The sequence below is a fragment of the Mobula hypostoma genome, chromosome 5, assembly GCF_963921235.1.
Source record: "Mobula hypostoma chromosome 5, sMobHyp1.1, whole genome shotgun sequence".
Classification (NCBI taxonomy): Eukaryota; Metazoa; Chordata; class Chondrichthyes; order Myliobatiformes; family Myliobatidae; genus Mobula; species Mobula hypostoma.
The window spans coordinates 10,008,818-10,022,059 of record NC_086101.1 but is presented as its reverse complement, the minus strand read 5'-3'; the positions used below and the strand labels follow the sequence as shown (position 1 = coordinate 10,022,059).

Below are 13,242 nucleotides of genomic sequence, written 5' to 3'. Positions count from 1 at the left end.
TTTTGCCTCCCTCCCTGTCCTTTCTGAGTCATCTAAAGCCTGGCACTCTAGGTAACCATTCCTGCCCCCGAGCCATCCGAGTCTCTGTAATGGCCAGAGCACCATAGCTCCGAGTATTGATCCGCGGTCTAAGCTCATCCGCTTTGCTCAGAAAGGATAGCTGGAAAGTGATAGGTGAAGCAAGGTGGGTGGGAAAGGTCAACAGCTGGAGAACAATGTTGTGCCAACCATGTAACCTACTCTTGGAACTGCCTAGAATTACCCTACCGCATAGCCCTCTCCTTTTCATAGCTCCATGTACCTATCTAAGAGTCTCTTAAAAGACCCTATTGTATCCGCCCCCACCTCCGTCGACGGCAGTGCATTGCACGCATCCACCACTCCGTGGTGTGAAAAGCTTACCCTTGACATCTCCTCTGTACTTACTTCCAAGCACCTTAAAACTATGCCCCTCCTGTTAGCAACTGCACGACATGCAAGAAGAGGTAAGAAGCCAGCGCAAGAAACAGAAGGAAAGGCGAGGTGGGGCAATTTTTTTGTACGGGAAGGAAAAATCGATATTCATGCCAGTAGGTTGGAATCTACCCAGATGGAATATAAAATGTTGCTCTTCCACCCCCAGGGTGGCCGCATCGTGCCACGGGGAAGCCATGACCGACATCTTGGAAAGGGAATGGGAATGGAATTAAAATGTTTGACCACCGGGAAGTTCCACTTTAGACAGCTGGAGCGGAGGTGGTCGAAGAAATGGTGCCCCAATTTATGATGGATCTCACCAACGTAGAGGAGGCTGCATTGGGAGCACCGATAAAATAGATAACCCCAGTAGATTCACAGGCGGTGTTGCCCCACCTGGAAGAGCAGCTTAGGGCTTTGAACTGAAGTGAGAGAGGAGGCGAATGGGCAGGCTTAGCACTTCGTCGCATTCTTGCTGCTTGCAGGCATAAGTGTCAAGCTGGAGATTAGTGGGGAGGGCTGAACGGAGAAGGGAATCACAGAATGAGCGATCCCTGCAGAAAGAGTTCGGAGGTGGGGTGGGGAGGTAAAGATATGATTGGTGAAAGGATCCCTTTGGAGATGGCAGAAGTTGCGCAGAATGATGTGTTGGATGCGGAGGGTCAAGGGCTGGTAGTAAGGACAAGAGGAACTGTATTACTCTTAAGGCATTCGGGAAATGGAGAAGATGTGGGTGAGGGAAACATCAATGTTGGACGAAGGGAAACCCCATTCTTTGAAGAAGGAGAGCATCTCTGGTGTCCTGGAAAGGAAAACCTCACCCTGGGAGCAGCTGTGGCAGAGATGAAGGAACCAAGAAATGGAATAGCATTTTAAAGGAGAAACGGTAGAAAAAGGCATCGTCAGGATAACCATGGGAATCGGAAATTTCGTAGAAGATGCCTGTGGATAATCTGTCTCCAGAGATCAAGAAAGTGGAGCGAAGTGCCATAAAATCGGTTTAAATCCCTGTTTACATATTTCCTCCGGCACCATGCACCTTTACGCCACTGCACCAGTCACACACACTGCATGCAACTGTGATTAACGTGAACTGCGGAGATATTAAACAACGACGAACTCAGAGTCCAGATCACAATATTTCACTTCCAAGTAGTTTGGAGAAAATCCTCTGAATGTACAAATATTAAAGGAATCCATTTATTTCGGAAAGAACACCAGCTCGGCCCTGAACTAGACAGAACATTTACCAATTTCTGAATTATCGATAAATGCTGCATTTATTTCAGAAATACCACTCACAACTTTGTGACTATATTTTCACTGAATCAATCTGTAATGTAATCTCTTACCGTCAGAAATACTATATTGTCTTTGTGATCTATCTGTTCCTTCAAGTTTGAGGTTTTCTCCTGAAAAGAATTTAAATTCTCTTGAATCTCTCGTATATTTTTCTCCATTGGATTTCGAATCCTTTCCGTTTCTTCCCCGACATCTCGGAATAAGCGCTGTTCTTGGGAATTACAGAGATATGACCATCCCTCCGATCCCCTCTAACCCTCCATATCACTCAACCTTTCAGCCTTTCAGCCCATAGGGTCCTCACCCACTTACACTAATCTTACATTGCGGCTTCCACATTGGTCTCATCAGCCACATCAGTCTGCAGTGGAAGCGAGTTATCCTTAACTCCGGGAGACAGATGCAGAAGGTGCAGTTCCCTCTGCGGCCAGCAGATGGGACAATTGCTCCAGTTATTTGCTCTCAGACTCCTCTTTCACCTCCCGGGACGGAATGTGTCGCAGCTGCCCACTGTCCAACAGGAGATGTGGAGAATTACTCTGGTCCACAGCCCTCGTCTCGATACCAGGGAGCGAGCATCACAGACGGAGGGGATCACAAAGTCTGGGAACATGGTGCTTCAGCAGCTGTCGAGGAAACGGTCAACAACAATAACGGACACAGACAGGATTGACAGTCAGTGTGGGAATCATCATCAGCGTGGGAATGTCAAATACTACAGGGACTAAACATAAGGTGAGAGGTGAAAGTTTAAAGGAGATTGATGAAGGAAGTTTTTTTTTAACACAGAGAATGTAGGTTCCTGGAAGGTGTTGTGACGGCAGGTGGTGGAAGTAGATGTTACAGCAAAATTTCAGTGAAATTTCGACAGACACATAAACAGACAGGGAATGGAGGGTTTTGGACCATGAACAGTCAGATGGGATGAGATTGAACTGGCACAATATTCAGCACAGACTTGTGGGCCGAATGGCCTGTTCCTGTGCTGTATTGTTCAATGTTCAATGTTCAGCAGTTGTGGATGCAGCAGTCAACAACAACAACTGGTATTTCGGTACAGTCGCTGTGTAAATGCAGTAAAGTGTCCCGGGCGCTTAAACAGATGTGTTTCTCACTGGATACAGAAACAATGGATACAACAAACTCTGCAGACTGTTACATTCATTGGAGACAGTGGACTGAATACAGTCAACACGGGGTACAGAGGATGCTCTTTACAGTCTATGCGTCTGTCTAAATGTCACTGAAATGTTGTTGTTGTATCTGTTTCCACCTCCTACCCTGTCAGCACGTTCCGGGCACCGACCATTCTCTGTGTTAAAAAAACTTGCCTCATCAATCTCCTTTAAACCTTCCCCTCTCACCTTATATTTACTCCCTGTAGGAATTGACATTCCCACTCTGAGGATAAACAGACTCTGCCTGTGTCTGTTGTACTAACTGTTTCCGCGACAGCTGCTGAAGCACCGTTTTCCCAGACTTCTGTAACTTGTGATCCCCTCAGTCCGTGATGCTCCCTCCAGGGTAAGGACAGGGATAGAGGATCAGAGTAATTCCCGACAGCTCCTGCTGGACAGTGGTGAACTCCGAGTGAAGCAGAGCGTGAGGGCGAATAACTGAAGCAATTCCGCCACCTGCTGGCCACACGGGATGTTACACAATCCATTCCGCATTCGTTTCTGACTCAGCTCAAGGACCACGCATATGCATTCACAAACACAACAGATGTTGCGCACATGCTCAAGGTAACAAAAAAGATTTTATTTGAACCAGCACAAATGCAATACAGAACAGAAAATAAAAGTCTGCAGTAGTAGCTGTGTAGAAATCAAAATAGTACCTGTCATTCACTGAGCCGATCTCTGCAATGTCAGAGGGAAATCAGAGATCCAACGATCTTTCAAGCAACCTTTTGCTTTCCCCTCTCCCCTTCTGACTCTAACTTATCAGTATCTTCCTTAACTCCTAGCACTAACACTGGTTATGACCTAGCCTCAGACAAAACTCTCCCACTACTCAAAGAAAATGTCCCTTTTTACACCATTTGAGATTCTATCAAAGCATAACATAATTATCACCCCAGTATTTTCCAATACCTTGGTGGTACCAGCTGCACCCTCTTATTTCTTACAACCTTCAGCCCAGACACAGAATTAAGGACGAAGGGGACATTTTGGTATTTCATCTGAATAATGTGCTTTCAAAGTTGAGACAAGATGTTGGTCAATATGAGAAAAACAGGTCGTTACCACATTCCACCTGACACCATTTTGTCTTTAAACTTCCATTTTATTTCGCCATGTACCAATAAGGAATCACAATTAACTCTTTCCTTACACAGGGAAATGAACGTTCTCCAGCAGTTTCCCGGAGTTGAGGGTCACTCGCTCCAGAACTGAGGTGACTGAAGAGGCCAATGAGGGATCTGCAGTGTAGGATTAGTGTAAGTGGGTAGGTAATGGTTGATGAGACTCGAAGGCCAAAAGGTCTGTATCTGAGCTGCAATTTGTATTTCAAAAGTACACTTTATTCACAGTAAATGTATATACAAAAGACTAAATACTGTTTTACATTTTAGAACACTCTGTCATGTTAACATTGTTTAAAACTCAGTTTGTCACAGAGGTGATGTAACTTTTCAATGCCTGTGGAACTTCCCCATCCATCTCAATCCCTCCGACCGTGTTTCTTCTCCACAGAGCCTTTGCATTGGCTGCACTGAGCTTTATCTCATTCCCCAGCACGTCCTCCTGCAGCCTGGACTGTTCAGTTGGCACTGAGCTAATGATCCCCCAGCAGCAGATTCCGTGCTGAATGACTCAGTGACACTGAGATCACCGGAAACAGGAACATCAGCATTGAGGGAGGCAGGTAACCTGTCTCGTTTTGAGAGTGAGGCTGAAATATTGCACCCCGCAGAAGCCCGAGCCTTATTTGAGGATCCTGCCTTCTGTAATATCCCATCGTTGTGGAGGGAGGGATTTGGGTTTGGAGTTGCGCAGGGGTCAGGGATTGAGGGGTGGAGGGGATGGGAGGGGTGGATGGAGAGATCATCAGGGTGTTGTGAAGGGATCATGACCTAATTGGAAGAGGATGAATCAGACGGATCATTCAGAGTTGTCAGGGAGATTATGTGGGTGTGTCTGGAAAGGTGAAGAGAAGAAGGTTTACTTCCAAGCACCTAAAAACTGTGCCCTCTCATGCTAGCTATTTCAGCCCTGGTAAAAAGTCTCTAACTATCCACACGATCAATATCTCTCATCATCTTATACACCTCTATCAGGTCATCTTTCATCCTCCATCGCTCTAAGGAGAAAAGGTTGGGTTCACTCAGCCTATTCTCATAAGGCATGCTCCCTAATCCAGGCAACATCCTTGTAAATCTCCTCTGCATCCTTTCTATAGTTTCCACATCCTTCCTGCAGTGAGCTGACCAGAACTGAGCACAGTACTCCAAGTGGGTCTTAACAGGGTCATATATCGCTGTAACATTACCTCTCTGCTCCTAAACTCAATCCCATGGTTGTTGAAGGCTAACATACCGAATGCCTTCTTAACCACAGAGTCAACCTGCGTAGCAACTTTGAGTGTCCTATAGACTCATACCCCAAGATCCCTCTGATCCTCCACACTGCCAAGAATCTTACCATTAATACTACAAGTTTGTATATTCTGCCATCATATTTGACCAAGACTGGGAGTGTGGGCTGAACTCCATCTGCCACTTCTCAGTCCAGTTTAGCATCCTATAGATGTCCATCTGTATCATCTGACAGCCCTCCATACTATCCACAACACCCCCAACCTTTGTGTAATCATCAAATTTACTAACCCACCCCTCCACTTCCTCATCCAGGTCATTTATAAAAATCACGAAGAGAACAGATCCCTGAGGCACACCACTGGTCACGAACCCCCATGCAGAATATGAACCGTCTACAACCACACTTTGCCTTCTGTGGGCAAGCCAGTTCTGGATCCACAAAGTAATGTCTCCTTGGATCCCATGCCTCCTTACTTTCTCAATAAGCCTTGCATAGGGTACCTTATCAAATGCTTTGCTGAAATCCATTTACACTACATCTACTGATCTATCTTCATCAATGTGTTTAATTCCATCCTCAAAAAATTCAGTCAGGCTCGTAAGGCACGACCTGCCTTTGACAAAGCCATGCTGACTACTCTTAATCATATCATGCCTCTCCAAATGTTCATACGTCCTGCCTCTCAGTATCTTCTCCATCAACTTACCAATCACTGAAGTAAGACTCACTGGTTTCCTGGGATATTTCTACTTCCTTTCTTGAATAAGGGAACAACATCTGCAATCCTCCAATCCCCCAGAACTACTCCCGCTCCCCATTGATGATGCAAACACCATTGCCAGAGGCTCAACAATCTCTTCCCTCGCCTCCCACAGTAGCCTGTGGTACATCTCGTCTGGTCCCGGTGACTTATCCAACTTGATGCTTTCCAATAACTCCAGCACATCCTATTTCTTAATGTCTATATGTTCAAGCTTTTCAGTCCGCTGTACGCCATCCCTACAATCACCAAGAACCTTCTCCGTAGTGAATACTGAAGTAAAGTTTTCCTTTAAGTACCTCTGCTATATCCACCGGTTCCATTCACACTTTTCTACTGTCACACTTGATTGGTCCTATTCTATCACATCTTATCCTCTTGCTCTTCACATACATGTAGAATACCTTGTGGTTTTCTTGAATCCTGCACACCAAGGCCTTCTCATGCCCACTTCTGGCTCTCCTAATTTCATTCTTAAGCTTCTTCGTGCTCGCCTTATAATCTTCTAGATCTCTATCATTACCTAGTTTTTTGAACCTTTTATAATATCTTCTTGACTTGATTTTTCAACAACTTTTATTCACCACGGTTCCTGTACCCCACCATCCTTTCCCTGTCTCATTGGAACCTCTGCAGAACGTAACGCAAATATCCCCTGAATATTTGCCACATTTCTGCCGTACATTTCCCTGAGAACATCTGTTCCCAATTTATGCTTTCAAATTTCTGTCTGATAACTTCATATCTCCCTTTAATCCAATTAAACGCTTTGCTAACTTGTTTGTTCCTATCCCTCTCCAATACGATGGCAATGGAGACAGAATCGTGATCACTATCTCCAAAATGCTTTCCCACTGAGAGATCTGACACCTGACCAGGTTCATTTCCCAATACCACATCCTCCGTCTCTTCAGTTCGGTTCCCACCCCCCCCCCCAGCAATTCTAGTTTAAACTTTCCACAATAGCCTTAGCAAACCTCCCCGCCAGGATATTGGTCCCCCTCAGATGCAATTGCAGCCCTTCCTTTTTGTACAGTTCACACCTGCCCCAAACGAGGTCCCAATGATCCAGAAATCTGAATCCCTGCACCCTGCTCCAATCCCTCAGCCACGCATTTATCCTCCACCTCATTCTATTCCTAGTCTCACTGTCACGTGGCACAGGCAGTAATCCCGAGATTACTACCTTTGAGGTCCTGCTTCTCAACTTCCTTCCTAACGCCTGTAGTCTGTTTTCACGATCTCCTCCCTTTTCCTACTTGTGTCACTGTGTACTCGAAGTGACATTATACAATCTTGAATCTCGGATCAGGATGGACAGAGACCTCCCTCCAACCTCACGTTACCAGTTCCACGGAACACAGAAGAGAACAGAACCGCTCATGAAGAGGCTCTCCGCCTCACGATGTCTCTGTCGAACAGGATGCCAAATCAAACCAATCTCCCCCGGGATCAAAAATAAAGTATGACTATGACTATGACTATGAATTTCTTCTGCCGATCAATACCCTGAAGAGTCACGTATCTATCTCTAAGTCTCTTAAATGCCACTATTGTATCTGCACCTTTATTCGGTTAGTTTTATCTACGTTCAGGATTGGTTTCCTCACCCCTTTATGCGAGAGGAATCGGCGACTGCCAGGTTATCTTCCCATTGAACACTTGTAACGTCCCGTTCATTCCCGGAGACAGGAGCCCGTCTAGTGGACAATCGCGGTACTGCAGGGGTGCAGCAGCTCCCCGAAACTGAAAGGACCCTGAACCAGGAGGTACCGGGCATGGCTTCGAAAGGGCAGGTCGAAAGTTGGACGGACGAGGCAATTTGCCCCATCTGCCTGGATTTCTTCACCGATCCGGTTTCACTGGAGTGTGGACACAACTTCTGCCGCTCCTGCATCACACGACATTGGAAAAGGGAGGAGAGAAACATCTGTCCGGAATGTAGAGCGCAGTTTGCAGACCGGATTCTCAGACCGTGTTGGCTCCTAGCAAGACTGACTGAGAAAGCTCGAAAAGTACAGCTGAAGTCGAGACAGAAGAAAAGGAAACTTCACTGCAAGAAACACGAGGAAGAACTGAAGCTGTTTTGTGAAACGGACAAAAAGCTGATCTGTGTGATTTGTCGAGATGCCCGGGAACACAAAGAGCACCGCTTCCTGCCGATTAAAGAAGCGTTTGAAGTCTACAAGGTAAAGGCAACCGATTTTGATCACGTGATTGTTTATTTGTTTCTTTCTTGTCTAATGCTTTTATTTTCTGATTCTCGAAACCACCCAGGATCAGGTTAAATCATCCTTCGAACTTCTCACAAAAAGGAAGTCAGTGATCAAGGCAATGGCGGAGCTACAGGAACAAAACATTGAAAGAGTTCGGGTGAGTTTCGATTTCCTGATCTGTGTAGATTTGATCGGTGTAATGCGGGTAATTATTGGGGCGGTGCTTTTCTCAATCGGTGCTATTGTCGCGTAGATCTGGTGAGTTGGTTGGATCCTGAACTCTGTTTGGCACGTGCGTTCTCCGCGTCACCGCTTGGGATTCCTCCCTCATCCCAAAGACACTCTGGTTGGATGGTCAATTGTCTGCCGTAAATTATCCTTGTGAAAGTGGGTGGTGAATCAACGGGAGTTCATGGGCGTGTGATAGGGAATCGGCTGCAGGAGAATAATGAGGGAGTGGAAATGATGGGACAATGAACTTCCTTTCACAACATTTCGGAAGCATCGCGACAAGCTAAAATGTAATACCGTAGGAAGAGTAGTAATATTTAAACTTCTCCAGGGTCGGTATCCAGAATTTTGTGTGTGTTATACTGTAGGTAGAATCTACTTAAGTACTGAGACACACACTGTGAAGTAGACCCTTCGAACTCCTGTTTTAACCCTCACCTAATCACAGGGCAATTTAACCTACCTACCAAAGGGTCTTTGGTCTCTGGGAGGAAACTGGGGCACCCGGAGAATATAACGTCGAGGCTTTATGAAGCACTTGCGAGGTCTCATTTGGAGTACTGTTCGCAGTTTTGGACCCCTTGTCTTAAAAAAGGATGTGCCGAGACTGGAGAAGGTTCAAAGGAAGTTCACGAAAATGATTAAACGGCTTGTTTTATGAAGAGCGCGTGATGGCTGTGGGTGGATATTCACTGGAATTCAGTAAAATGAGGAGCGACCTCATTGAAACCAATTGAATGGTGAAAGGCTTTGATAGAGTAGATGTAGAGAGGACGTTTCCCATGGTGGAAGGCCAGAGGACACGGCCTCAGAATAGAGAGACGTCCTTTTAGAATGGAGGTAAGAACAAATTTCTTCAGTCAGAGAGTGGTGAATCTGTGGAATTCGTTGCTAAGGCAGTTGTGTAGGCCAAGTGCTTATGTATATTTAAGGCGGAGGTTGATAGATTCTTGACAGACCAGGACATGAAGAGATAGGAAGGCAGGAAATTGGGGCTGAGAACCAAAATGGATCGGCTGTGATAAAATGGTGACATGGACTCAATGGGCCAAATGGCCTAACTCTGCTCCTATATTTTATGGAAACCCATGCAATCATGAGGAGAACATACAATCTCCTTACAGATCATGGTGACACCAACTGGCTGGACTGAAAGACTTCTTGTGCTTGGTAAGTCTGTGCTCAAGACTGATGGGCTGAATGGTCACCTTCCCTGTTGAAAGGATCCACAATACAGTAACATAACATTTTGAACTTCACCTTTGATTTGACAGGAACAGTCACACAGCGTTCAGTCAGAGATCACATCCCAGTTTGCTGAACTGCATCAGATTCTCACTGAGAAAGAGCAACACTTACTCCGAGATCTCAGGAAAGGAGAGGCAAGGATTAGAAATCCAATGGAGAAAAATCTTCGAGTGATTCAAGAGAAATTAAATTCAATTCGGGAAGAAATCTCAATGTTACAGAAACAGCTGGATGAAAAAGACAGCGTGAAATTTCTGAAGGTGAGAGATTACATTACATTCCTACAGATTGATTCAGTAAACATACACAGTTACAAAATGCTGGGAGACATTTCTGAAATAAATGCAGCATTTGCTAATGATTCAGAAATTGGAATATGTTCGCCTTTTCCAGGGCTGAGCTGATGGTGTTTTCCAAATTAAGTGGCCTCTTTAATATCTGTTCAATCAGAGGATTTTCTCCAAACTACCTGTGAATGAGTTGCTGTGATCTTGACAATGAGATTGTGATTGTTTCATATCTGCAGGCTGTTTATACCAGTCACTGTGGTTAAATGTAGTGGGTGTGGCTGTTGCAGTGCTGTGAGGGCTAAACTGGAGTTAGTATGTTTAAACCAAATGACATAGGAGCAGAATTAGGCCTTTCAGCCCATTAAATCTGCTCCACCAATCCAACATGGTCAATTTATTTCCCTCTCAACCCCAATCACTGGCCTTCTCCCTGTAACCTTTGACACCTTGACTGATCAAGAAACTATCAATCTGTACTTAAAATATAGAATCAAAATCAGATTCACCTATTAACATAACAGCAGCCATTCAATGTAATACATAATATATAAGAACAAATAATACATTATAGTATATGTGTATTGAATAGATTAAAAATCATGTAAAAATAGAAATAATACGTATTTTTAAAATGTGAGGTAGTGTTCATGGGCTCAACGTCCACCCAGGAATTGGATATCAGAGGGGGAAGAAGCCGGTCCTAAATCACTGAGTGTGAGCCCCCAGGCTCCTGCATCCCCCACCCGCTGGCAACAATGAGAAAACGGCATGCCCTGGGTGCGGGGGTCCTTAAGAATAGACACTACCTTTCTGAGAGACCAGTCCTTGAAGATGTCCTGGGTACTTTGTAGGCCAGCACCCGAGATGGAGCTGACTGAATTTAAGACCCTCTGCAGCTTCTCTCAATCCTGTGCAGTAGCCCCCGCCCCATAACAGACAGTGATGCAGCCTGTCAGAATGATCCACACGGCACCCCCACAGAAGTTTTTGAGTGTTTTTGTTGACGTACCAAATCCCCTCAAACTCCTGACGAAGTATAGTCACTGCCTCGCCTTCCATATAACTGCATCGATGTGTTAGGTCCTCAGAGATCTTGACACCCAGGAAAGTGAAAGTGCTCACTCTCTCCACTTCTGCTCCCTCTATGAGGATTGGTGTGTGTTCCTTTGTCTTACCCTTCCTGAAGTCCACAATCAGCTCCTTCATCTTACTGGCGTTGAGCGCAAGGCTGTTGCCATGATAGCACTCCACCGGTTGGTAAACATTGCTCCTGTACACCCTCCCATCTCCACCTGACATTCTACCAATGATGGTTGTATCATCAGCAAACTTATAGATGGTATTTGAGCTATGTCTAGCCACACAGTCACGGGCAGAGAGAGTAGAGCAACAGGCCAGGCATGCACACTTGAGATGCACCAGCGATGAGTGTCAGTGAGGAGGAGATATTATCGCTAATCCACACAGATGGTGACCTTCCGGTTATGAGGTCAATGATCCAATTGCAGAGAGAGGTACAGAGGCCCAGGTTCTGCAACCCATCAATCAGGATTGTGGGAATGATTGTGTCAAATGCTGAGCTATAGTCGATGAACAGCATCCTGACACAGGTGTCTGCACTGTCCGGGCGGTCCAAGGCCCCGTGAAGAGCCATTGAGATTGCGTCTGCTGTTGACCTATTGCAGCGATAGGCAAATTGTAGTGGGTCCAGGTCCTTGCTGAGGCAGGAGTTTGGTCTAGCCATGACCAACGTCTCAAAGGTTTTCATCACTGTAGATGTGAATGCTACTGGCAATAGTCATTAAGGCAGCTCACATTATTCTTCTTAGGCACTGGTTGCCTTTTTGAAGCAAGTGCAAACTTCTGCTCATAGCAGTGGCAGGTTGAAAATGTTGTTGAAAACTCCCGCCAGTTGGTTGGCACAACTTTTCAGAGCCTTATCAGGTACCCAGTCGCGGCCTTCCACCTTGCAAGGGTTCCCCCTCTTTAAAGACAGCCTAACATCAGCCTCCAATACAGAGATCACAGAGTCACTGGGTGCAGCAGGGATCTTCACAGCTGTAATTTTATTCTCCCTTTCAAAGCAGGCATAGAAGGCATTGAGTTCATCTGGTAGTGAAACATCACTGCCATTCATGCTATTGGGTTTCGCTTTGTAGGAAATAATGTATTGCAAGCCCTGCCAGAGTTGCCATGCATCCAATGTCACCTCCAACCTCAAACGATTACTGAGGATGACCACGGCGATCGGATCTCAGGCACTGAGTCTGGTTCCCTGGTGCAGAACAGAAAGAGGAAGACGAGGAATGCAGCAGTCATAGGGGATTCCATAGTGAGGGGACCAGACAGGAGGTTCTGTCAGCCTGATAGAGATACCCGCATGGTGTGTTGCCTCCCAGGTGCCAGGGTACAGGATGTCTCGGATCGGGTGGAGAGTATTCTGAAGGGAGAGGGTGACCAGCTAGATTTCTTGGTACATGCTGGTACCAATGACATAGGTAGAAAAAGGGAGGAGGTCCTGAAGAGAGAATTCAGGGAGTTAGGTAGGAAGCTGAAAAACGGGACCTCTAGAGTACAAATCTCAGGATTGCTGCCTGTGCCATATGCTAGCGAGTGCAAGAATAGCATGAACAGGCATATTAATGTGTGGCTGAGAGACTGGTGTAGTGGGCAGGGCTTCAGATTCCTGGATCATTGGGGCCTCTTCTGGGGGAGGTATGACCTGTACAAAAAGAACAGGTTACACCTGATCCCAAAGGGGTCCAACATCCTAGCGGGCACATTTAATAGAGCTGTTAGGGAGCGTTTAAACTAATTTGGCAGGGGGATGGGAACTGGAGTGAAATGGTTGAGGAAGGGGAAAACGGAAATAAATCAAAGATAGCATGCAACAGAGATAATAGAAAGAATAGGCTGGAGAGGAGGTTTAATCACAGCCAATGGCATGAATTACAGGGAAACAGAGGCCTGGTGCAGTTAAAACAGAAAGCAACAAATACTGGACTGAAAGTGTTATACTTAATATAAGTGCACACAGAATAAGGAATAAAATGGATGTTCTTCAAATTCAACCACAGATTGGCAAGTACGATGTTTTGGCCATCTCTGAAACTTGGCTAGAAGATGGCTGCCATTGGGAGCTGAACGTTCAAGGATATATGGTGTATTAGAAAGATAGGTTAGTAGGCAGAGGC

The 13,242-nt window shown here is 45.6% G+C and overlaps 1 protein-coding gene across 1 annotated transcript in view; it reads left to right on the top strand.

Moving 5' to 3' along the window:
* LOC134346437 (uncharacterized) overlaps nucleotides 1–13,242 on the top strand; it is a 119,092-nt gene that overhangs the window by 48,622 nt on the left and 57,228 nt on the right. The window contains 3 exon segments of the mRNA XM_063047806.1: nucleotides 7,756–8,252; nucleotides 8,341–8,436; nucleotides 9,785–10,018. Coding sequence (XP_062903876.1) covers nucleotides 7,756–8,252; nucleotides 8,341–8,436; nucleotides 9,785–10,018 — 827 coding nt within the window.